Below are 27958 nucleotides of genomic sequence, written 5' to 3'. Positions count from 1 at the left end.
CCCCTAAAGGGCTACATCTCCGGGTCTGCGCAACTGCAAGACCCCCTCGGATAAATAATAAGGTTAAGAGTACAAGAGGTTACACCATACAATCCAGCCATCAAGGCGATACATAAACATTATACAAGCGACCACATCGGTCAATAAATACATAAACGATCCTTACAAGGAACAGGATCCAGCTAAACATAATCAAAGCTAATAACAAGAGGTCCAGAAGAGCATCCATAAACTGAGCCATCACCACCCAAGGTCTAACATGGAACCGACTCTCACAAGGGCAGAGACAAAGGACGACTCACAAGGGTACTCAAAACAGGACAAAACGACAACACACTAGCGAACGTAGGGACAAGTGTCATCACACAACCTGGTATGGATACCATGGCAAGTCTTCATAGGTCCCGGCCCATACACTGGTAACCCTGGCAACCTAATCCGAACTTCCGGCCCATCCAAGCCTCATGTGGACCCACACATCCTCTCGTGATGACAAGGAAGGTAGTTTGCCATTTCAGGCCTTCTCACGGCATGTCGAATCTATGATAGCACTCGTCTCATGTGTGAGGCACAATTATCTTAATTAAAGATTATATTCTAATCTACTTAGGTTATCACTTATTAGACTCACTTCCAACGGGTTATCCAGCAGCCACTTTGGGCGCGGCCCCCAGTCGAAAGCCACTTTCCCATACGACACTCTAGACTGACTCAAACGAACTCAAACCACGGAATACACATGGTAAGACGAACGGAGTTCAAGAAGATACAATCATCAGGTCAAACACGACTCAAGGGTAATCACTTACTGACGGTGCTCTAACTAGAGACCTGACAACTAAGGTTAACCACGAATCATTATTCGACTCACTCAAAGAGGATATAACCAACTAAGTCAACATCACAATACCATAGTCAACTCAACATTCGAGGACTGAAACAGGTACACCAAGTCAATTCATACGACAGGGTCCTATTTAAACAAACAAAACATGCCATTTCATAATTAAAGGCGAATACAGAAATTAAACTCGCAAAGCAATAATCAGAAAGGACAATATCTCTCAAATTGATTTAAACGTTACAAGGCGATCAAGTTTTCTACAAGATCTAAATCAGCTTACAGTTATCTACCTCATCAAGGGATAAGTCATTCTTCGTTTTCTAACTCGTTAAAATTCAAAGCATAAACAGACATATAAGCCATAACGAGTTTTTAAACCAAATTCATACTAATTAAACTTCAAACCACCATTAATCAATTAAACAAGGTATTTAATCTCCAATAGAACATCATTAATATACTGGTCTAAATTCAATCTCTACAGATTCATAATTTCAATTCCAGTTACATAATACGGATTACGGAATATACAAATATAGAAAGAGAATCTAAATGGAGATAATCATTTCCAAGCATATCGTTTTAATTTCTAACGATAATTATTTCGCTTACTTTTCAATTGCAAAACTTCACAGTTGTAGAACTTAATTAGAAAGGGTATCAAGTCGTGAAATGAAATTGGTTAATGATTAACCTATAACCCCATTATAAAATTAGTCAATACCAATTTAGCATTTAGCATGATATTCCACCTTTAATCCTAACTAAGAACGAATTAACACTAACATTAAAACGCACTTAAAACAACGTTAAAAAAAACAAACTACGTTTCTTTTTTTTTTAAAAACTACGTTGAAAATTAAAATTGCATTTAAATAACACCATGTTCTTTTATTGAAAAAAAAAAAAAGAATTGTTTTTTTTTAAAAAAAATGGCGAGCGAGCTGGGAAGGGCCGTGCCCTAACCCTAGCTCAGCGCCGCTCACACGACCAGGCGGCGGCGCCTTGCGGTGCTCGCAGGTCGCGGCGCCCTGCGGCCACCGCGGCCCTGCGGCCACCGCAGTGTGCCGCGGCCTGGTCTTTACTGCCAGCGAAGGGAAACGGGGGGAAGGCACCAGGTTAGCGTGCGGGGGAAGGGGGAGGAGGAGCGGGGGAGCTCCGCTCCCCGCCTCCAACCCCAAAACACAGTTAAAACAATTAAAACGCACAGTCCGAGGGGGGTGTTTGAACAAAAAGCCCAGCCCGATAACTTAACGCGAGACGCCCAGCTCGGCGTGAAACAAAAACGTTTAAAATTTCAGATTAGAACACACAGTTTGGCCCTTTTTATATTATTTTGCTAATTAAAACGCACAGTCCGGTTACATTCCCAGGATGAAGTTTAATAAAAAAAAAAAAACAAATTTGATAAAAACGCCCAGTCCGAAAACTAAAACAAACGCCCATCACCCAATTGATAAGCAAATCCGATTCAATAGAAATTCGGTTTAAAAGGGACTGGTTCGATTCAAGTTCTTGGTGATTTTCCTCCTTCCCAATAACAAAGGGATTCAAACCCCCAAATAGCAATGATGAGAACACATCTCAAATTAAAATCTCCAGCCAAATTCAAATGGACATCCAAATTGATTTTCAATAACCAGTTCAGAATCCTACCTCGATTCGCAATCCTGGTATGGCTGAGGGAGAGCCCACCTGCCAGATCCAGCAGCCGTTTCTTCCTCCCAAATCCTCCAAAAATCTCCAAAATCTTTTCCAACCAAAATTCCTCCAAAAATCTCCATCCTCTCCAAATTTCCCCAAATTGGGTTATATGGCAGAGTTGACCCAAAATTTCCATTTTTGGAATAAAAACTTTTATTTAAAAATAATACTCAAAATTTAATTCTTTTCAACAATACAACTTGCTTTTCAGTTTTACAATCGATTTCTCATATCAGATCAATTTAACCTTTCAAATTAATAATCTAACGAAATACAATTAACTCTATGGCGATAACATATAAAACTTCCTTTTCAACAGCATATATATATAATGCATTTAATAATCGAAATCAGCCATTAAATTCAAATTTACTTCCAATCTAAAACGAGCAGTTCATTAACAACGAAAAAATGCATAACGAATTCTCAATCAATTTAATCCATTAATCATCAATGCACAAATGCATATTTAATCAAGAAATTATTAAGGACTAGTTAATCCAATTAACCAAACACACCAAGCACGCAAATCGAGAAAGTCAACCAAACAGACGACTCGCAAACCCAAGCAAGAAGGGATTACCGACGACGACTGGCGATGCTCACTTGAGCACGACTAAGGCCGACTAAGGTCTTACGACCACCTAATCCGACTCTAGGGATTAAAAAGGGTACACTCAACCTGCAAAACCAGGTGACGACGAACCTCGCACTCATGCGACTTCGTACCTGAAATCTCCTGCAACAAAAGATCATACATGCATACATTTATAAAATCTAATGAAAGCGTTAGTCCGATACTAAAATCACGAAATAGGTACACTGAATAACCTGCATACAACTAGTGAGAAAATCACATCAACAGCGATGCGTAAAATCAACATCTAACTGTAATCATTATATCAAGATAACTAATCACGATTAAACCCAGGTTAGAGATCGATTACGGTAGGGGTACTACAACGCACATTTTCAGAAACATTCGCCCGTTTTGGTTCGAGCACTCGAAGAAAAATGGGCACCCGATTTTTACAAATCGAGTGCCCAATTTGTAAAAATTGGGGCCCCGTTTTGTAAATGTAATTAAAAAAAAAATTAAGACATTTTTTCCTCATTTTTACTATTCAGAAAATGGGTAAGCGATTCCAAGAAGCACAGGTGCCCATTTTCATCTTGCCAGCCGACCCCCCAAACCATTTTTTCCCTCATTCCAGGTACATACCTTTGTTTTTTTATATTTTTTTTCATTTATTATTATTATTTTTCTAAAAACATGTTAATTTATTGTCATTTCTTAATTGTAGCGAGTAGGTTAAAATTTTAAAGTTTGAAAAACGTTTTTGTTTAATAGTGTACATTTTTTATTTAATTTTATGTTTAAAATAATTGTTTTTAGTTTTCAAATATTGTAGAAAACATGAAAAATAAAAAATAGTTAAAACTTAAAACCCTAGGTAGAAAACAAAAGAAAAACGTAAATGAACAATAAACCCTAGACAAAAAACAAACGAACAATAAACCCTAGACAGAAAACAAACGAACAATAAACCCTAGAAGAAAATGAACAATAAACCCTAAACAGAAAACAAACAATAAACTATAGATAGAAAATGAACAACAACCCCCCCCCTCTCTCTCTCCCTTCTCTCTCTCTCATTACCTACTCTCTATCTCTCTCTCTCTCTAGATCTCTCTCTCTCTCTAGGACTTTTTTAGTACATCCTAGGACCTCTTAAGATATTATAGGATGCCTTAATACATCCGAGGACATCTTTTGACCCTGTAAGAAACCGAGAACCCTTTAGTACATCCTACTACATCCTTAGACCCATTTTCACCCCAATGCTACATATATTTAAATGTTATAATGTGTATAGTTAGATGTTTAAATGTTAAAATTTCTTTTTGATATGTTGAAATGTTACATTCTATATTTGTCTAATGCTATGTATAAATGTTAAACATGTATAGTTAGAAGTTAAAATGATATCCTAGGACCCCTTAGTAGGACCTTTTATGACATAAGATTCCTTAGACCTATTTTCACCCCAATGCTACATATATTTAAATGTTATATGTGTATAGTTAGATGTTTAAATGTTTAAATTTCTCTCTCTCTCTCTCTCTCTCTATATATATATATATATATATATATGTATCTCTCTCTAGATCTCGCTCACTCTCTCTCATTACCCACTCTCTCTCTCTATTTCACACTCTTTCTCTCTATCTCACTCACTCTCTCTCATTAGCTTCTCTCTCTCTCTCTCACACACACACACTCTTTCTCTCTATCTCACTCTCTCTCTCTCATTAGCTACTCTCACTCTCTCACTCTCTCTCTCATTAGCTACTCTCTCTCTCTCTCACTCACACTTTCTCTCTATCTCAATCTCTCTCTCTCTCTCTCTCTCTCTCTCTCTCTCTCTCATTAGCTACTCTTTCTATTTATGAACTCTCTCTCTCTCTCTCTCTCTCTCTCTCTCTCTCTCTCTCTCTCTCTCTCTCCCTTTCTCCCTTTATGAACTCTTTCCTCTTTTCTCTCTCTCTCTCTCCCTCATTCACTCTCTCTCCCTCATTGTATCTCAAATTAACTACTCTCCCTCTCTCTGTAGCTCTCTTTATTTTAATCATGCGTAAAAGTTTGAATGTTGAAATTTATATTTCTAAATGTTGTATTTAATTATAATTTTTTTTTGGAAGGTGAAATGTAAATTAAATAGTAATTGTAAATTTTCATGTTTGTATATACATGTGTATAGTTAGATGTTTAAATGTTTGAATTTCTTTTTGATACGTTGAAATGTTACGTTCTATATGTTTCTAATGTTATGTATAAATGTTCTCACTCACTCTCTCTATATCTCACTCACTCTATCTCATTACCTACTCTCTCTCTCTCTCTATATCACTCTCTCTCTCTCTCTCTCATTAGCTTCTCTCTCTCTCTAATTAGCTTCTCTCTCTCTCTCTCTCATTGTCTCTCAAATTACCTACTCTCCCTCTCTCTCTAGCTCTCTTTATTTTAATTGTGCGTAAAAGTTTAAATTTTTAAATTTATATTTCTAAATGTTGTATTTAATTATGTTTTTTTTTGGAAGGTGAAATGTAAATTAAATAGTAATTATAAATTTTCATGTTTGTATATATATGCAAATTATATTCACATAATGGATGAGTTTGACATAGATGAGCTGTTAGGTCAGATGCCACCTTCACCCCCTCCATCTCCACCTCCACCTCCACCTCCACCTCCACCTACTCCCGAGGAGTTGAGGGAGAGCATGAGGAGGAATATTTCAGGGGGTTGGCCAAGGCATGCCACGGGACAAGCCAGGGGCCAAATTGAGTGATAGAGTTAGAAATCATGTGCGTAATGATCCCCTTGTTCCTCTTCCCGCACCAGTTGTTCCTGCTCTCGTTCATCATCAAACAATTGAATCTTCTCTTGGTTCATTGAGTGTCCTTTCGAGCAATTTGTTAGAGTAGTTGCACCAGGTGAGGGCTTCCCCCAACATAGCACATGTTTGCACAAGCTGTGGGGGTATATGTATAGGTCCCCAGAGTGATGCTGCCCATGGAGGAGATGGTGATCCTACCAATGCTGATGTGGCCCATGATGGATATGATGATGCTGGCGAGGGTGTAGATGACGATGACATCTCTTCATATGCTAATCTCCTGTGTGCAGACGATGATCATCCTACAAAGGTACACATTTATTTATATAATTTACAGTGCAATATTAAATTCAATATATATACACATATGAACCATAACACGAGTCAATTTTTTTGAACAGAGGAGGGTTCATACCACGTCATTGAGGGAGCCCCATCATCTTACCTTGATACCTCAAGATGTTGATGCCCCGTTTATGGTATGCACTTTCATCTAGATACATTGAAATACATTTAAAGTAAACAATTAAAACTTGAATTTAATAATGTGTATGATTTTTTTAAAAAAATTTGTAGGGTGTTTTGGGTAACACTGAGGTTGGCAGTTCTTCGTGCCTTGGCCCATCGATCATTGAGGCTTTGCCTCATATACCCCTAGTATGTTTTTTATCCATTAATTTTGAGTGTTTATATGATTACTAATTTATGTACAACTCTGATTCATGCCTATTGTTTGCAATTGTAGGCTTTTGGGTTGTCTGATGATGCATCACGCGTACGTCCTCACCCATCAGTGACTTTGGCTGTACATCATACACCATATGTTTTCTTTTCTCCCATAAACTTCTTCTCATTATATATTTTATAATTTATGTATATACAAGTTTTATTCGTGCTTTATATATGATGTTCAGGTCGACACCACTATCACTCTTGGTATGGTTATGAGATTGAGCCAAATGCAACCATCGACATTGTCATTTGAGGTCATGATTAAAAAAATATATTCTAATTTGTCTATTGTGTACCTGTCTTTTATAGGGATTATCAAAATTGATGTAATGCTTTTTTGTACAGGACTTGACTGCAACCACTTTTTTTGTTCATGAGAGTGGACCTCCTCGTACCATTGAGGGCATTGCAAAGCACGATCGTATGGTAATTTATTTTAAATGTTCATTATTTAATTACTTTATAAGTGAATTATTCAAGTCATTTGAATTAAACACACATAACTTCTTCTCATGTTATCTTTTAATAATGTATAGGAGGGCGTAAGCACTGATATTGCAAACACATAGGATGGTGCATCTCAGGAGCACATCTAGCAGGATGATACATCTCAGTCATCTTCACGTGGAGTGAAGAGGACTGCAGATCAAATGCACGAGAGCTCTTAGATTATATATGTTAGAAAATGTTATGTTATTATATTATGGACTTATTATGATGACACTTGTTATGTTATCGAGACTTGTTATTATGTTATTTGGACTTGTTATTATACCATTTCTTTGTTATTATTTTATCAGGACTTGTTATTATGTTATCAGGACTTGTTATGTTATTTGGAATAGGACTTGTTATTATGATATCAGGACTTGTTATGTGATTATATATATCATCAGTCGTTATGTGATTTGGTGCCCTCTAGTATGAATTTTTTGCACTTTACTTGTACAAGACATTTGTGTGTCATGCTGTCATTCTAGGCTCACACATGCATCCTAGGTAGAAAATAATCATACTAAATTTTTTAACACATGCACATGATATGACATTCTAAAACTATTAAAGACAAAGATTATATGACATACACATATTCTCCAATATCATATTCCATTCTAGAGGCTTGCACATGCACATGATATGACATTGATCAAAGATAAAACTACTAACATTTTAATCTTAACTAGAAGCATAGGATGATGAAAAATATAATATTTATGAAATTTAATAGAAATAAAACAAAATTCAATTAACTATGAGTGGAGAAAAAATTTAACCTAGAACAATGTGATAGGTAGTTTTAAATCTTGCATGTTCACATAAAGCTCATCAATTTTGTATAATAAAATAATAGAACAAACAATGCAATATAAACTCTAAACTTATTAAAAGAGATGAGAATGATAATTTAAAATGTGATAGATAGGGAATACTCAACTATTTATTGGGAATTTATTATGTGTAGAAAAATCGTGACATATTGTTAACATTAAGCCAAATCTATTTTCTAATATACATATAAATTAAAGACACACATGACATATATGTAAATGCTTATGATAATGTTGTATCTATTGATGTGGATGTAATAAAAAATAATTGGTTCATTCTTCTTTTCAATCTAATTTGAATAATTACCAATGAATTTTGAACTTGTCATTGAAAACAAAATCTTAAATGCTAGATCTATATTGGTTTAGCATAAATAGTGATGGGAAACAATTAGCCTTTAAAATTGACATTTTTGAGAGCAATACAATTAGAATATGAAAAGATAGGATGAAGTTGTTGAATAGTTCACTAAATGATGTAATTTAAAAAGAATATATATCCTAAATAATTGAATGGGTCATTTTTATAATTGAAATAATAATATTCAAAATGAGTACTATGATGGACTTATAACATAGCCTCGTTATCATTCATTATTATGTACTTATTTGTTCATGTAATTGAAAAGGTGAATTGATTTTACGAGAACTAGATTAGAGTAGGACATATACATACATATATATAAGCAAACATCAACTTATTTATATTGAATGAAGTTACATCAATTGACATGAAAAAATAACTATCAACATTAAAAACTATCATCATCAATTAGTGAATATAGGGCCAATGTACATAGTTTATTTATTTAACAAAAGTAGACTTGAATAAAATGTTGTTTATGAAACCAAAATTATATCAATGCACGTATGTTCTTCTAGGGGGCCTGCAAAAAAAATGAATGTTCAAATGTCATTAAAAATATATATTTAAAAGTAAAGTTCAATTTACGCTACAAAAAGTTAAATGTATTTTATTCAGTCTAATGTACTCACCAAGTTGTACTTGACATCTCAATACCAAAATTTCATTTTACCTATGTATATAACAACAATATATATGTTAAAGGGACAAAGACAAAAAAATATCATAATTAAATTGAATTCTAGGATATTATCTTGTATCCATATAACAACAATAAAATAATTGCACTCACCTAGTATTACAACTTTGATTAGCCAAAAGTTGTAAAATACACAAATTCAGTGTCATCCATGTTACATAAAGTTGTACTTGACACCTGAACACTAAATTAATTAGCTACATGTATAAGAATAAAGAAGATATATATACATATAAAAAGTTACATATAAAATGTTCGCTCAATTAACACAAACTTACATGGATAAATTTGATTCAACCTAATGTACCATTTGCATCCTCTCTCTTCTACAATGTGTCTATGATTGCCTCGTGCTCTTCTATTGAAAGTGTCCAAAATACCTTATTAGCAGGCTCCCTTTGTATCTTTCTAATTTGATGTTTGTTGCCACCACCAAATGAGAATAGTGTATAATCTTCTTTTCTGATTGGTAGTCTTCATAAGCTGGTAAGCCATTCCTTCTTGTTAGGTATTTGCGTAGCCATGTGCCAACTGGATACTGAAAACCATCATCATCTACTTGATGACATATCAACTTTTTCTTAGGTTATACACATATAACTAGCCAATACTCAGTTTGCTCATCATCATCCTTAGGTGCAACAACAACATACACATGTCTTGGAAAACAAAATTAAGTACATGTAGAAATAAAACCTGTTAGAATTTATAATTCAAATACAATCATAAATTATATGAAAATACATAAATAATACAATTTAAAGTTATAAACAAGAAATTTAATTAAATTACCAAGTTGTATGAGGTCTAAAACACATGAATCATAATCTTCTAATGCAAATGCATGATCTGGGTCTTCATTTCTTCTAACATCTTGATATTGTGTCTCACTAGGCGTTAAGGATTTTTTTTGCCATTCTTCAACCCATTCCATATTCTCGCATTCTTCCCATTCACCTGCAACACAAAATTGACAAAAATATGTGGTTAGAATTAGAACTCTTAAATGAATGCCATCTAGCTGACCCATTGATTGTATCCCGCTCATATCTTGGAAGGATATTCTCCTCATCAACTAGCCAAAAGAAACATCTGAGAGTAGAGTTCTGACTTGATCCTGTGGATAAAGTTGCACTACACCAATCCACATTTGCACTTGCATTTTTAAATTTAGCTTTTTCCTCGAATTTTAGTTGCTCTTTGTGAAGGGCTCTCTTAACACATGCCCCGACACCATCATGTTCTCCTTTCCTATGTCCAGCCTAAAAAAAACTCCACATGTGTTCGATATTAGTTTGGTTATGTATCCTACTCAACCAATAAACCATTCTAGCATTTTTGAATTGTCTTGAGCAATTATCTGACCATATTAGATGTTGTGTCATCTGAATTTCTCTCTTCCTCAAATTCTCATAAAAGGTCTTGAAGCAATACTGGACAGACTCTGATGAATGTATTTTACTATCACTCATATATAAATGGTACACTCTCAAAATTTTACGATCCTCTTCTGTACTATCAGGTGCATGCCTATAGACAATATGAACAAAAACTGTTACTTGCACCGAATTATAATATTATGATTGGACCTCATCTTGTGGCGCAAGCGTGTAGTTCTCTGCAAAGTCAATGACCAAAAATATATTACCAATAGGAAATGTATTCTTACATATTCGAAACTGACCATCGATCCATCTAGCATTTTGAGAGTGTTTAACATATTTAGGTACGATCTTACTCTTAAATTCATTCATAAATGCATGAACACTAACTTTTTCAGTAATTAGACCACACCATCTTCCAACCTTTCCATCCTTTAATGGATACTCAACAATTTTAAATCTTTTTACATCAAGTAATTGTTGTCCAAAATCAATTGAAATACTTTCATGTAAACATTCATCCAACAATGCAAAATTGTCACATATATCACATACACCAGAAACACATGCATTGGAAAGAAAATATTGCTCATTAGGTGGGTTGCAAAACAAACTTGATATAAACTCCTTTATAGTTTCAGGTAGTATATTTATACCACATTCTTGCAACATTCCATTACTATGCATGGTAACACATATATATCAAAATACATCATAATGGTAACGAAATTGAATATGAGTTTTGCAACAACATGTGACTCTTTCCTTGTTAATCCGAACATACCAAGGTTTACACTTTTCAAAAGACCTTTGTCTAAAGCTAATAGTTAACACCTTATCATCCAATTTCTTTTTGTACAATTTAGTTTGAGTGATGTCCAAAAGGTGTTTTGGATGTGGATCACGAATTTTTGACCCAACTCTTAATTTAAGCACATCTCTAGCATTAGGTGATACTCTCGTATTATCATGCCAAAATTTTTTGATCAAAGTTTTGACTTCACCAGTAAGTTTCATATCAGACCTTGGTAGTCTACCACTAAAAGACCACAAATTGTTTGCCGGATCACTTTCAAAGTTAACTCTTCTCTTTACAACTCTTGACAAAGTTTTACGATGAATATTAAAATATCCACTTATGTTAGTCATCATTCTTTTATCAGAAGTTGTTTTGCTTACTAAAGTTGTTGTTATTGCTCAGTGTGATGCATTCCTATCTTTAGAATGAATTTTCTTTCCAATTGTATCAAAGGCGCTAGCAACAGTCGATACAACTTGTTTTAAAGACTCATCCTTCTTCCTGGGTTTGACATAAAAGCCTAACTTCTTCATCACTTTCCACATTTTAGTCATTTTAATTAGTTGTAACATTAATTGACATTGAAACCCAAATTTATTATTATAAAAAAATTGTCTAAATAATCTATTTGCATGTGTCCTAATCCGTCTCCATGAAACCAAGCCAGGAAGATTGTCTAGCACATCACTTTTAATTTGAAAATATTTATTCATTTCATTATCATTCAAACATGTTTCTTTTTCAATTGGTGCTTCCATGTCTACATCCACATTATTGATTTCAATTGCCGGTCGATTTTTCAATTTCAATTGGGGTTTCAATTTTGGTTTCAATTTCAGTTTCAATTTGAGTTTTACTTTCATTTGGGTTTGATTTTCAATTGGGGTTTGATTTAATGAGTAACCTGCTTCTACTAAATCACCAAATTGTTCATGAGAATAAATATGGGGTTGTGAAGACATACATGTATCCAATAATGGATTAGAAGATGCACCTAAATTTGGTTCTACTGTGTTTCCTTCTTCAACATTTATGGTGTCCTCAATGTTCTCATCTTCTGAAATGATTGTTGAACTTGAAGCTCCAACATTGTTCAATTGTTTAATTATTGCTCTTCTTTCTCGTTGACGTTTTGCCTCCTCTCTATTTGTTGTAATGTCTTCAGTTGTCAGAACCTTCCTTTGCCTCTTTCTACGTTGATTTGATCCCATGGCTGCACCAAAATTTGAATTCAAATGGATCTCCTTGTCAAATCCATAACAAGACAAGAAAAGATAATTATTTAACAAAACATTCTCTATGCAGATCAAACCTGTTGGATAATGATTGAATAATCATTCAATCATTAAAATTTGTCCTTGTGGGCCAGTTTTTTGCCCAACGAATCTTTTAAGAAACTGACGCCCATTATTTGAATGAAACAGGTGCCCATTTTCAAATCGCGTAGACGTTTCTAAAAACGGGTGCCTATTTCTAAAAAACTGGTGCTCGTTTCGTTTTCAATGGTACAAAGGGAAACGGGCGCTCGTTTTTTGAAATTCAAATAATGGGCGCCTGTTTCATAAAAGTTGGAGTGGGAAACAACCCTTTGCCTTTGTTTTGGCTTCGGGTTAGGCTTGGTGGGACCAAGCCTATGCTTGGACCTCCAAAAAAATGGCTAAAACAAAAGAATATCAAATTTCTGCCTTGGCCTAATTTTTTGAGGGCCTTCCTGATCGAATTTTTTGATGAAATGAAAACCCATTAGATTTCTCAGTGTCTTGATTTCAAAAATGTAAATTTCACAGTGATAATATTATATTTACTATTTTTCATTATTTATTAGTCAAGAGTGGTACGTAAACCTAAAATACTGAGGTTTAGTAAAACTTTAATAACTTTTTTGTTTTTTAGGTTTTTAGAAAAATAAATTATATGACATCAATCTACATACAATTCTTTTGAAGATTAAAATTTTTTTTAAAAATATGAAATCATCAAATTATGGTGGTCGTACACTCTATGTTTTGAAAATATACTTTATTGTCAATTAAAAATTAACAAAAAAAAATATATTCAATAAAAAAAAGCAAAAATATTCTAATCAATATTTGGTGTCTTAGGTATCGTTTCTCATAAGGATTTGCAAAAATTCATTTATTTGGGTCAAAAATGGTGGCCGTACACATGTGTGGTATGTGTTATGCCTTGCATATCTTTTTCCCTGTTAGTCTCCTTGCGTCGAAATTTGGGTCCCCTTTGTTTTCTCTTTGCTTTCCTTTCGGTTTTGACCTCGGAACTCTAGAGTCCCGGAGTCCCAAGGTCCCTTTGCTTTCTTTTTGGTTTTGACCTCCGGAGTCCCGAGGTCCCTTTGTTTTCCTTTCAGTTTTGAACTCGGAACTTCGGAGATCCGGAGTCTCGAGGTCCCTTTGCTTTCTTTTTGGTTTTGACCTCAGAACTCTGGAGTCCTGGAGTCTCGAGGTCCCTTTGCTTTCCTTTGGTTTTGACCTCGGAACTCTGGAGTCCCAAAGTCCCGAGGTCCATTTGCTTTCCTTTCAGTTTTGACCTCGAAATTCTAGATTCCCGGATCCCTGAGGTTTTGCGTCTTCTGCCTTGGAACTCTGGAGTCTCGGAGTCCTGAGGCAGGGGCCTCCTTTTCCTTGCTTCGGAACCCTGGACCCCTGGAGTTCCGGGGTGGGGTGTTCCTTTTTGTCGAGCTTGGAAACTCGGGACCCCGGAGTCCCGAGGTCGTGTTTAAGGCCTTCGTACAGATGGACTTGGGGGGAGATATAAATAGAGATAATGGACTTTTAAAGTTCATTTGTGCATTCAGAGCTCCTCCTCCCTAGCTCCATGTCGTGAACCTCCAGACCTCCGAGTTTTCCTTGGCGTTTTCGGGCATTTCGATTCACCAGGTTGGTGGTTTCTAGATTAGATTTTTGTTTCCTCATTTTTTTGTGATTGTTGGTTTTTGTTTGTTTTTCTTTGCGTGTCTTTGTTTTCGCATGCCCTAGTTTTTCAGCCCGGAACCTCGAAGTTTTGAGTAGTTGTTTTTTATGCCCCCGGAACCCCGGAATCCCAGAATTTCGGGTGGCTAATTGGCTTTACCCCGGAACCCCAGAGTTCTGGGTGGCTCTCGCTTTACTTAACCCCGAAACCTTGGACCCTCGGAGTTCCGGGTAGCTCTCAACCCAAAACCTCGGAACCCTAGAGTTCCGGGTGTCTTCCACTTAGGCATAAGCCCGGAACCCCAGACCCTCGGAGTTTCGGGATTCCTTTTAAACCCAACCTAAGCCCAGAACCCCAGAGTTCTGGGCCTTCTTCACTTATGCCTATCCCGGGACCCCGGGACCCCAAATTCCTGAGGTAAATCAACTTTTATGCTTGTTATAAAAATCTGAGGATTTGCGTTCTGCTTGCAGGTTTGAGTGGTTAGATGGACTCATCCTCTAGCAAAAGAGGCAAAGAAATTGATAGACTCCCAACCACCATGAAATACCATTATCAAGGACAGGTCTATGTTTCAAAGCTAGAGGATCAAATCAGATGGTTCACAGATACTGAAATCGGCCATATAGAAATTGAAGATATCAAGGCTCAATTGGACAAACCTAGTTTGGAGGCCCTCCACTGAAGAATCAAGAGGTCCAGCCTAGTTGAAGCTACTATCTTCCCACAAAAATTACACTCACCAGAGTTCATAATGACCATTGCCCCATTTTATAACTCAAAAACTAGAAAGTGCACAGATGCACAAGGAAAAACAGTCATAGACTTGTCTCCAGATATGCTAGGGTTCATCTTTGGAATCCCAACCAGGGAGGAGGTATTTTTGTTAACTGAAGAAGAGGCCTTAAAGGTAGGGAATGACAAAATATCAGCTAGTAAGAGGCACATGAATACAAACTCGTTAGAAGAGGAAAGCAAGAATGACTCAAGGCAACAGAGATCCAAAGGGCGGATTTCAAAGAGCCTCAAAGAGACTTAATCATTATGCTCAGCAGGGCCTTTGGCAAGCTGGATTGCAAGCATTTTCATCCCTAGATGTTCCAATTCATGAGCACTATTTTAATAGTAAAATACTTTGATTGGCAGCAGATCCTCTCTGACAATATCTGTAAGCAGATGAAAGAAGTTCAACATACTCAAAAGTTCTTTTTCACGTCATATGTCATCTGGGTAGCAGCTAGAGATGGAAAGTTTCCAGGGCTACAAGTAGAAGGTCAATTGGGAGGGGAGGAAGGATAGAAGAAGATATGGGAGTATAATGCTTAGCTCACTCTATCCAATGCAAAGACTCATTTTAAAAGAATTAATGATGCCTTTGTCTTCCAAATAATAATTAAATTGATAGGAGAAGCAGGATATCGGATTAGCCCAGAGGCCATGACTATCATTCTAGAGTGGGCATTTTGGTTTATCCAAAACCCACGCTCTAATTACATTAGGGTTAGTGGATTCACAGGAAACCCAATGTTGTTGCCCCAATACTGCAATGATAGGATAATTTTGCTAGAGTATATGAGGCAACTTGTGGGCCTCCACTCACTTTTGTCATCAAAACACAAAGTAGGTATCAATTTCTCAGTATCTATTGGATACTTTGCATGTTCCAAAATACAAGTAGCAAAGTTAGCAGAACAAGAGCTTCAAGATTTGAACTTGAAAGAGTATGATCATGCTAGGGAGTTCTATGATCCCTACGGGAAACTTAAACAAGCTATGCCTAAGGCATATGAGGGGCACAGGCCCAGCTTGCAGGACTTTTGGGCCAACCTTCATGACAGTTTCAAGGTTAGGGAGAAGAACTATAACAGGTTATCTATGCCATAGGTAAGAGATTTCGGAATCGAGACTAACCTCCCTAAAGACCTTAGGGATGATGGAGACTTACTTGATCCAGCTTATAGGGAATCGGGGAAAGATAAAAGGCCCCTCTCCCCAATAAAATGGTCTGCAAGTGAAGACACAAATATGGAAAAGGTCTCCCAAGTGGTCATCAATAGGACCAAGCAATGGCTATGCTAGAGGGTAAGGGCTAGTGTCTGAAAGGCGAAATAGAAGGAATCCACTTCGGGGATACATCAGTCAAAGGACCATAAGGAGTACGCTCAAAAGACAAGGTCAACCTCAAGGAAAAATACGTCCACCGATCCAGGTGAAGAAGACAAACCTCAAGAAAGCAGTCAAGACTTACTGAAGAAACTCCAAGAAAATATGAGGGAGTCTGAATTATTAAAGAAGGCTATGGACCTGGGAGTGACCGAGGGATTGGGAGCGGTACCACTTGCCAAAGTTCTCCCACCGAGGACGGCTATAGGGAACACTGAAGGAGAGGGTACCCAAGAAAAAGAAGAAAATATAGAAATTATTGAGGAGATACCCACTCAACCACCTTCATCAAATGCCACACAAGCTCCAAGCACCAACGCCCCCGTACCACCACTAGTCAATATACTCGCAGTGCAGCCCGGAGTGCAAGGCTTCAGGTCTACCACTGAAAGAATGAAAGTTAGAAACATCGAGTCTGATTCGGATCAGGAGGAAGAGGATCTTGAACAACAATGACTGCTAGAAGGCGAACAAGAAGGGGATGAGGCAGGAGACCTCCTGAATGAAAGACTAGTGTTAGCCCCTCAAGATTAAGAGGACCTTCTTGAGGATATACCAGCCAGGCAAGAGGAAACAGAGGCAGGTGAAGAAGAAATGACATTTAATGAGGAGGTCAGTGGAAAACTAGGAGAGTTACATAAGCAACAAGCTCTCCAAACCTATTTAGCTCGTCAAGCTATACCACCTCAAGACCCCGGGCAAATGGAAGCAGAGGTAAGAGGTGGAGCAGAGGAGCAGGCAGAGGTTCATGTTATAACTATGGATATAGTGTCACATCAAGGTGACAAGGATGAAGATATACCACAATGGCTAGAATTTACCTTTGGGAAGAAAAAGAGAAAAGAAAAGCTCCCTAAGGTCACTCTACAACAAGTAATCACCGAGGAGCCACCAAAGGCTAAGAAACTGAAAACTGTTCATCACCTATCAAAAACTAGTTCCGGTGAAGTGATTGCAGATGTGGCAATTCCATCTCAGGCTGAGGGACAAGCTTCTCCCAAATACCAAATATCATAGATAAATTTGGGCAAACAAACCAAGTGGGGGGAGCTAGATACTTTGGAGTTAGCCACGAGCATTGTCAGAGGACGTGTAGAGAAGGAGCATACTTCCAATGTGGAACTCAAAGCACAACTAGGACAATATAAGCAGCTGCTAATTGAAATGAACAAACCCCTAGACTCGTGCAGAACTGATGACTTGCCTTCTACCTCATCGCTGCCAGAGGAAGAAGAAAAAGCGTTAATGGAGGTGAGGCGGGTGGCAGCTGCAGCGAAGTCATGGGCCCAAGTAAATACGACCAAAATAATATTATTTTTGCAAGATACTATGGGGATGTATAGTAAGGCGGTACAGGTAGGCAGAGCTTTGGATTCTTGTTCCACACAATGGGAATGGAAGTCGAACATTTTCAGCAAAAAATTCCAAGTTTTGAAGAAGATATTGCGGCTAGGGGAAGAGACGGTGATAAAGGAGGACCTCTTAGGGGGTGACAGCTATAAAAACTTACAGTCTTATGTATACATCTTGGAGCTGAAGATTGAAATGTTTCTGCAATATATCAAGGATATGACCGAGATTCGGACCCTCTCCTTAGAGAAATTTTGTCATACGAGAATTTTGTAAAGAATATGCTAGGACCTTTTGGCCTCAGATTAGCTGATACAGGAATAATGGACCAACAACAAGTTTTGAATTAGTGGGATGCATATGAGGCACAACACCTAGGACCCGCGACCCAGTTTGATGTCACCCTTATGGACAGGTACACGTATTTGATTACTTAGTGTCAGGAGGTGGCACACATAGTGAAGGAGTTAGAGGAGGGGAGAATGCATGTAGATGAAGTTTTGAAGAAGTATAAATTTAGAGTTAAGTATGTAGCAGATCCTCCGGTTCAAGTAGTTGCATGTATAGTTGATAATTATAGAGATTTTATGAAGAAATAAAAGATAAACACACAATTGCTAAAGATGGCAAAGCTTTTTTTTTTATAAATCCTTAAATCTTGTATTTTTAACTGCGACTCCTACTCGAGTTCCAATTTTGAGAGAAATTCTACATGATTACGAAAACGTGGCTCACCTAGCAGGGTTTTCGTAGTGCTCATGCAGTCCCCATTTCATAGTTGTTAAGTGAAGTGTCAAGGCAGAAACTTGCAAGTTAACTGCGGCTCCTAGTTTCAGTTCTTAATTTAGGGTAGGGTTATTTCCTAGATAGTAGGGTAAAGAACTTCTATAAATTGAGAAGTTGGATTCATTTGTAAGGGTCCCAAGTTGATGATTTGTGGCCTACTTAGAGATTTTAGAATATTTTGCAGATTGTTAAGAAGTTTGAGTTATTTTTTTTTGTTATACATTCATTGAGATTAATATGAGAAGCAACTTGTAGATTGTCTGATCTACATTTATATTCTACCAAATTGTTCTGTGTAATCTGGTAATGTCTATTATTTGGAGTTAGCAACGTGGTTTAATCTTTTTGTCTATCACTTTATGAATCATATTGCGTACATTAGTGGTGTATGAGAATTATTGTGATAGGCCATATTGTTGATGATTTTATTTCCATAAATTTGTGAAATTGATGATTTTGCAGGTTTTTTGGAGGTCTGTTGTTGAATGCTAACTTGGATAATATTTGATAATTGCTTGGATTGCAGGGAACTAATTGAGTAGTTCATTAAGTTGTCATTATATTGGTCTTTATTGTTATTTTCTTGTTTCCCTTTACGCTTCGTATTTTATTTCCCAAAGAATCTTAAACCATAAAAATACAAAAAGAAAGGAAGTGCAGTTATCCATAACCAGCGAGATTTAATTCTAACCAACAGGCCCCTTTACAGGGATAACCACATCAACCATTGGGCTGCCCATCACCGTCGAGACCCATCTATAGAGACCTTGGAGTAGTGAGTTTTCTGAACTCGTTACTTTTCAGGAAAGGTGGTGAGTGTTCACACTGGCTACCTGACTGTTGGCAGTGGTGTCAAAAACAATCGTCAACAGTATGGTCCTGAAACAAACATTTTGAAAAAGTGGTTTTTAAACATGCATAGTAGAATGTGATTTCTACCATGTGGGTATTGAAATAAATTACATATTTGAAAAGTAGACTCCGAGCACTACATTTTCAAATACTGAAGTTTTTTGAGATTCAATCTCTAAGTGCCTCAAATTTTGACATCAATCGACATAAAATTTGAAAAACAGAGAAAACACTTCCACTTTTTGCCCAAAAGTGGGATTCAACTTCTTGGAACCACCCACATTCCAAAAACAACTCTTTCTCATATTCATACAATTTTTAGCTATTAAAATATTTTTATTTCATTTTTTTTTTGGTGGAGTGGTGATTCTATTTTACTAAAACCAAAATAAACAATTAAATTAAATTAAAAAGCTCTGTGATAGAGAGGAAGAGGCAACCCAAGTACTAGAAAGAGAAAGGATATAGTGCACGCTTACATCCATGAAGGGAAGCTTAGAGTCAAAAGTTTGTTATGTAGTAATAAATAATTCTTCAATTGATTTTAGAAATCAACACTTGTATACTTTTGTATATTCTAGTAGAAAAATAACTAGAAAACATAGACGAATTTGTAAATTTGATTATAAAGAAAGAAAATACATATTGTACATCAAGCCTTCTTTCTCGACATATCATATGACCATAATGATGAAGTTGTTATTTATCCTAAATTAATATTAATTAGATAAGGCACACGTGATCATGAATACATGGTTGATGAATGCCCCAATTTTTGAGAGGCATTTTATTAAAACTTAGGATAATTGATAGTAGATACTTAGATAGATAGTGGAACACAATCTTTACCAAAGGATTTACCACTCTCTTTAGAACATTCATGAATGTTAAATATTTATTTTAATATAATCAAGGCAAACAAACAATGGTTTTATACTAGAATAACTTTTCTTTATAATACACATATCTTTCTTTTTAGGATATAATACTGTAATTAAGAACGTGTTTTAATTTTTATTTTATAATAAATCAATATAAATTAATCATTTAAATTTTTTTATTATTAAAAATCAAATTTTTTCTATTTAGAGTGTCAAATCTATATAGTTATGTATAGCTTAATTTTTTTCAATTTGAAGTTCACACAATATTCTTAATTTGTTATATCTAATATTGTTTTACCATACATCGAGATTGCTAGATCCACTAGAGAGTTAAACTCTTTTTATGTATCCAATGATTTACTAAAAACAAGTGGGGCTCTCCTCTTGTCTATTCTATGATATTTGCAATTACAAGATTATTTGTCTATACACTTTGTAATTTTCTTTTTCCTTAGACTTTGTAAATTGTAGAACTAAAGAGCTAGAAATTAATTGTGGCATATCTAACAATATTAGGTTTTATGTCATATATAACAAGTGAATAAAAAATCTATTATTAGTTCACTTATTTTTTAAGTGAAATATATATTAAAAAATAAATCCATCAATTACTCAAATTACTATTTATAACAATTTTAAATACATTACAATACCAAGAACAAGTGAACACCTGGATTTTATTATCCAATGCCTGGCTTCAAAAATAGGACAACAGTTGTAGGATTAGCTAATGATAGATCTCAAATTCAATGACAACATGACATCTAGATTTTGGATTAAAATTGAAATATCAAGAATGAGTGAATAGGCAGGTTTTATTATAAGGTTGTCCAACTTGAAAAGTAAGACAACACTTGTAAGATTAGCTATTGGTGTACCTCAAGTTCAATAAGAACTTTACATCTGAATTCTGAGTCAGAATTGAATTAACAAGAACAAGTGAACACGTAGACTTTATTATCTAATGCGTAGCTTAGCTTTGAAGGTAAGACAACGATTATAAGATTAGCTATTGATATCTATCTCAAATTCAATGATAACATGACATCTAGATTTTGGATCAAAATTGAGATAACAAGAACAAGTGAACAGAGAGGTCTTATTATCAAATGCCCAACTTCAGAAGTAAGATAGCACTTGTAAAGTTAGCTATTGGTAGATCTCAAGTTCAATGATCATAATTGAAATAATGATGCAGACCTATTATTAAAAATAGAAGTAAAGTCTGACCAGAATTGAAATAAGAAAGGTTATTGAGAAGGAAGGAACTATTTGGAGCACTGGCTAGTTCTCTCGCGTGCTGAAAATTTGCCTACCTATCTGCCAGATGGTATTCAGAATCACAGATCCACTATCCACTATCCACTATCCACTACAGAATGAAAAGTTCCATTTGAAGATTGAAAGAAAGCTTGAGTTCTAATAATTGTTGATCTAAATATCAATAATTATTTGTAGCACTAACTGGTTCTCTGGCGTGCTTAAAACTTGCCTAACTATTCCACCATCCACCATAGATTTTTCAATCTATAGTAGACACTTGGGGTTCTCCGTATTGCAATCTCCATCACACAATAAAACAACTAGATATTATAACAAAATTTGTTTTTAACGCTTTCATTTCTACTGCTGAAGACTGCATTTGAGATAGACGTTTTACAAACATAAAAAAAATTGCACCACAAATAGACAGTTGGTATTCTCACGTTACTGCATTCTCTATAACCAAAAAAAGAACTAACATTATGGAGAAAAACATGCCCACCATGTTCTTCCCAGGCGTTCCAATTTATCTAGTTCCTCTTCCACTTTCTCATTTTGGGCTATATATACCACCCTAAGCCCAGCATATTTGGCATCATTTGCAGGCTAAAATCTTCTTTTAGCTTTCAATATTGAATGAGAGCTTCTTTTGCAGACTAAGAAGAGCACATTTGGTGTTTGCAATATGTTAATACTGTCAAAATCTTATCCAGTGGGATTTATACTGGTGCTGCTTAGTTTCAGTGTCTTGTTCAATTCTCTAGCAAGGGCATACTTCCATAACTACATATTTGTTGTAAGTAGAGTTATATTCAATAATATGGTAGATGAGGTAAAGATCAATGGTTTCTGATTCGTTGATTATATAGATATCATATAGAACAGAACTGTATACTCAAGATAGATTTCTATTAAAAGGTTCTCAGGTGATATTTTTTTTGGTTTGGTTTGCACAGATTAAACCAACGACTATTACTCGGCTATGTAATACACATAACATAATCACAGTGAATGGACAGTTTCCGGGTCCAACTCTGTATGTAGCAAATGGAGACACACTTTGTGTTAAAGTGTATAACAGAGGCAAATATAATGCTACGATCCACTGGTACATGCTATTTTTGCTTAAACAGCATATTCTAATATTTGAATGCAAGTAAAGTGGTACATACTATTTTGAACAGCACATCTTAAGAGTTGAATGTAAATACAGTGGTACATACTATTTTGGCCTAAGCAGCACATTCTAAAATTTGAAAATTTCATTTTATAATACAAGATTCATTGACAAACATTTGTTTTTCAGGCATGGAGTGAGACAGATTCGTACAGGGTGGGCCGATGGACCAGGGTACATTACCCAGTGCCCCATTCAACCAGGAGGACAGTTTACATACAGGTTCACCATTATTGCACAGGAAGGGACCTTGTGGTGGCATGCCCATGTCTCATGGCTCCGTGCAACAGTCCATGGAGCATTGGTCATCCATCCTAAGGAGGGCTGCTTGTATCCATTTCCCCGACCCCATGCTGAGATTCCTATAGTGCTAGGTAATGAAAAGAAGAACAGTAGGTAATATACAATATTGATGGATCTAATTTATTTGGACTGTTTTCATTGAGACATTAACATTTATGAAGTTAATTGGTATGAATTCAATGAAAGTTTTTAGATTAAATTGTGTATTCAAAATTTGGATTGATTGTAATATCAGAGTTAAAAAAGAGATTGAGATTGTTGATGTTTGAAAAAGAAAGGAAGAAGTTTCTTCTTCAGATATAAGGACTTGGGATTAAGGGGAAAATGAAATGAGAAAGTATGACATGCATTTAACCCTGGATTTAAAGTAGATAGAGTGTTTATTTCTTTTGGATTTTTGAGTGTGTAGAGCTCATGATACCGTGTGCTCATTTTTCTCTTTTAATTATTTGTTTGCAAATATTTAATGATGTATATTATTTGCATTTTTTAATTTTATTCATAAAAAAGGAAGGAATTAAAAGCTATGAAAGAAGAAAAGTGGTATCTAAATATAGGATTGTATGGTGTAGGAGTAACTCCGTGTTCAAATTTCCATGTAATGTGTTGGTCTTTAGTATTTTTTCATTAAAAGAGGTAAAAATTTATTAGATCAAAGGAACAGAAACACAGCAAGAAGGGTCGAATGTCCAGCATAGAAAAAATTACACAATTCTATCAGTATCCATTAAATGATCCAGCAAATGAGACATATCTGAAGATAATTGCCCCTTATCCACCATATTTACCATAGTTTACCCACATTTTGCCATGTTTTAGGAAAAAAACAGTTTTATACTTTAATTTTTTTAATTGTTTATACATCTCAAAAATAATTAATTAGATAATAAGCATAAGATTTTTGGAGTTCTATTATTGTTCAAAGAAACAAATATTAATCTATTAATGAAATTGAACGATGTAAAATGAGTCCATTAGATATGAATTCAATGCTATGTTACCAGAAACGAGAAACGTGAAACGTGACGGCAACGGCAACGGCAACGCAACGAAAAACCGAATTTAGAAAGGTTGCACATAAGAAACGGTATTATATATATATTCTTTTATAAAATCAAAATATTAAAAAAAAAAAAAATTAAAAAATTCAAGATACAAACAAATGCTAAATAGATATTAAATACTTTATAGAAATAAACTCATAAATCTCTAAAATACCCTAGGGCGAGGACCTCATCTGTCTGTCCAATGCTCTGCATAATCTACCAAAGAAGGGTTGCTGTAAAAATCTACCAGTGTTTGACGTCATCCGCTACTTAAAAATATATTAAATCTATATGCATGACAAACTGCTGGTTAACTCGTGTAAGTGGTGAGTTAATAGCCTAAAAGGACGCAGCAGACAGTGGCAAGCACAAAAAACTGGCAGATATTTTTGCTACAAACTCCTTCACAGCCGATTGGAACGGTCAGATGGCTTAGAAACGGCCGTTTCAGACGGGAAACCCGTTTCTGCCGTCGAAACGCGAAACGGGGCTTTCCCGTCGCGTTTCTGGTAACTAGGATTCAATGTAAGATCCCAACATAGACTGGATAAACGTACAAACATATCTCAACATGATTAAAAAGATAAAATTGCTTGCAATACACGAAATTACTTGGTTGTCTCCATCAATGAATAGTGTGGCTGTTATGTTGCGGATAATTGCTATTGAAGAGTCTGAACAATATGGTATTTTACTGTTACAAAGTTAATTTAGCATTTTATCGTCAGGAGTCTTTACAAACGTTTATATTATTATCAAAATGAGATTTTAAATGACAATTTTATCTACAGTAAAAAGTTTATTGTTAAGCTCCGCCAATTCATTTTGATTGTTCGTAGGATTGCTTATCTGTAAAGAGTTATTGATTAACTTATACTTTTTAACCTTAAAAAAAACAAAAGAGAGTGATTGATTAACTAAACTAATAATCATCTTCGGCTTCATGAAAATGATATGAGATTGGGAACAGGAAATGCTATCATGAATCACATGTTCCTACTTCCTATCTTCTACAGTTTTCCCTTCTGTCTCCATATTGTTTTCTCTTTGCATTTCGTAATGGATCAAATTACTGAGTAAATGAATCAAATTTAACAGGGGAGTGGTGGAACATTGATCCTGTCATGGTCGAATATGAATCAATTCTGACCGGAGGCGCACCGAACATTTCAGATGCTTTCACTATAAATGGACAGCCAGGAGACCTTTATCCCTGCTCAAAATCAGGTAAGAATTTCTTTCTTCCCTGCTCAAAATCAGGTAAGAATTTCTTTCTTACAAAAAGATTTTGGATTGAACTGGGTAGAACTATTCATTTCCAAAGTTTGAGTATGGCCAATGAGTTTAGCTCCATGATAGTGATACAGTCTATTAGAATGAAAAAAAAATCTTCTAAACAATCTATATTTAGAATATAGGGTTTGATTTAAATAGCAGTTTTGATTTATTAGAGGGTAATTTGAAATCATATAAATAAATAAGTTCTATTGGAAAAGCTAGTGAAATTTCAATTGAACTCTTCTAACCTTTGACTTGTTGAGGCGACTCTATATGAAATCATATTAATAGGTGGGTCTTAAATCCAAAAAATTCTTGTAGACAATCTTTATTATGAACACAGGGTTTGACTTAAAAAAAACACATTCTATGCTTTGACTTGTTTACAATCAGAAATTATAATAATAAATGAGTCTCATTGGAAAAGCTAGTAGAATTTCAGATGAATCATTCTATGTTTTAACTTGTTTAGGTAGCTCATCTGAAATCATACTAATAGATAGATCTTACATCTAAAATCATATTATAGATAGATACCACTGAAAAATTAATGTAATTTCAGATGAACCATCTAAAAAATCAAAACTTAGAATGTACTGCTTATCTAAACCCAAATTCTTTTTCTAGAAATAAAACTCAACAGTGAACTGACCTGACAAATAAATAAAATCCTATGTATGCAGAAACAACAAAATTCTCAGTTCAGCCAGGAAAAACCTACCTTCTACGAATTATCAATGCTGCAGTGAACAGTGAACTGTTTTTCAAGATAGCATCACATAATATCACAGTGGTTGCAGTGGACGCCTCCTACACAAAGCCATACACAACAGATGTAATGTTCATAGCTCCTGGTCAGACTGCAGATGTTCTTCTTACAACAAATCAATTACCAGCAAAATATTACATGGCAGCTAGCATATACACCGACCAAGCAATAGGCAACTTTGATAATACCACCACAACGGCCATTTTAGACTATGTGGGCTCTCACCCATCTGCAAAACCAATCCTTCCACAGCTTCCAGCATACAATGACACTGCAACGGTCACTAAATTTAGTCGAGCCCTAAGAAGCCTCAATTCACCGGACCATCCGGTAAACGTTCCCAAAAGCATAGATGATAGTATCATGACAACCGTGGGACTCGGTTTAATTCCTTGTCCCACCGGCACCACCTGCGCCGGCCCTAACAATACCAGGGTGACTGCAAGTATGAACAATGTGTCTTTTGTACTGCCAGAGATTTCTATTCTGCAAGCTTATTACTTTGGCATTACTGGAGTCTTTACCACTGACTTTCCTTCATACCCACCAGTTGTGTATAATTATACGGGCGATGTACCCAAGTGTCTTTGGACACCAATTTCTGGCACAAAAGTGAAAGTTTTTGATTATAATGCCACAGTTCAGGTGGTGTTCCAGGGAACAAATATCTTCCAAGCAGACAACCATCCAATGCATATCCATGGTTATGACTTTTATGTTGTAGGAGAGGGTTTTGGTAACTATGATAATCAAACAGATCCACTCACATTCAATCTGGTTGATCCTCCAAGAAGAAATACAGTGGGTGTTCCTGTCAAAGGATGGGCTGCTATCAGATTCAAAGCTGACAATCCAGGTACTTATAAACAAAGTGACAGCTCTCTCATGATTCTATAGATTATATGGGTTTTTGTTTAAACTAAGCATTGATTTGTTTAGAAGATATATCTTAAATCACAAGAATAAGCGGGTTCTATTGAAGAAATGAGTGATTTCAGACGAGCAATTTAAATTGTTTAAATGACATGTTAAATAGCATTAATAAGTAGATTCTATTAAAAAATTGAATGTGATTTCATATGAATCATCTAAATTGTTTGGATGACATTAACTAATAAGAATCCTATATTTTAGATGTCATCTAAACAAATCAATGTATATCAATGTATATATGTCATCTAAACAAATCAATGTTTAAAATGTGTTGTCTAACTTTGATTATATGACATCGAATATAAAAACTGAAAATATATGTAAAGGACTGAAGGATTGTAGCATCTGTGCAGGTGTTTGGTTTGTACATTGTCACTTCGATGATCATGCAACATGGGGATTGGAAACAGTCTTCATAGTGAAGAATGGTCCTGGCCCTTGGGCAAGTTTGGAGCCGCCGCCTCCTGATCTCCCCAAATGCTAGAACAAGTTAGATTATTGGCCAGACAATAAAATCTACTTATCTGTTTAGGATTGGCCAATAAAATCTACTTATCTGTTTAGGATTTTATTTAGAGATGGTGTTGAGGGTAAATTATCTAGTGGGACAGAATAAGTAGCAATAGTAGAATTTTAGTATCTTTAGTTGTTAAGTCTTAATAAATGTTTTTATTATGCTTCTTTTCAATATAAATAGTATAAATTATTAATGTTTTGATTTGTATTACGTGGAAGTAGTTAAGTATAGTGTATTTTTTTTATTAAATTAATTATATATTTATAAGGTTGTATGAATTATATATATATATATTTTGTTGAGGAGTTCTTGTTAAAAGTGCGATTTATACTACAACATGAATTAATAATGTATCTTTTTTAAATTTAAATTTGTTGTTTGGCGTGACAAATTATGAATTATTAAGCAAAAAAAATACCAATAAATACAAACATTCACAAGATAAGGAAAAAATG

The 27958-nt window shown here is 35.3% G+C and overlaps 1 protein-coding gene across 1 annotated transcript; it reads left to right on the top strand.

The window, feature by feature from the left end:
* The first annotated feature begins 22165 nt into the window (after nt 1–22165).
* On the top strand, nt 22166–27470 carry LOC131031144 (laccase-3). The gene is made up of 6 exons (XM_057962185.2): nt 22166–22276; nt 22437–22588; nt 22787–23031; nt 25105–25233; nt 25968–26909; nt 27340–27470. The coding sequence occupies exons 1-6, from the start codon at nt 22166–22168 to the stop codon at nt 27468–27470; spliced, it is 1710 nt and encodes a 569-aa protein (XP_057818168.2).
* Nucleotides 27471–27958: the final 488 nt, after the last annotated feature.

This window comes from Cryptomeria japonica, chromosome 7, assembly GCF_030272615.1.
Source record: "Cryptomeria japonica chromosome 7, Sugi_1.0, whole genome shotgun sequence".
In the NCBI taxonomy this organism is placed as follows: Eukaryota; Viridiplantae; Streptophyta; class Pinopsida; order Cupressales; family Cupressaceae; genus Cryptomeria; species Cryptomeria japonica.
The sequence above is the reverse complement of the archived record's forward strand: the minus strand, read 5'-3'. Positions and strand labels throughout refer to the sequence as shown.

Bases quoted from the DNA above. Each gene is read 5' to 3' on its own strand.
- LOC131031144 (XM_057962185.2), top strand. From the start codon at position 22,166: ATGTTAATACTGTCAAAATCTTATCCAGTGGGATTTATACTGGTGCTG. The intron at 22,277-22,436 runs GTAAGTAGAGTT...TGGTTTGCACAG, and splicing joins TCCATAACTACATATTTGTT to ATTAAACCAACGACTATTAC. The intron at 26,910-27,339 runs GTACTTATAAAC...GCATCTGTGCAG, and splicing joins ATTCAAAGCTGACAATCCAG to GTGTTTGGTTTGTACATTGT.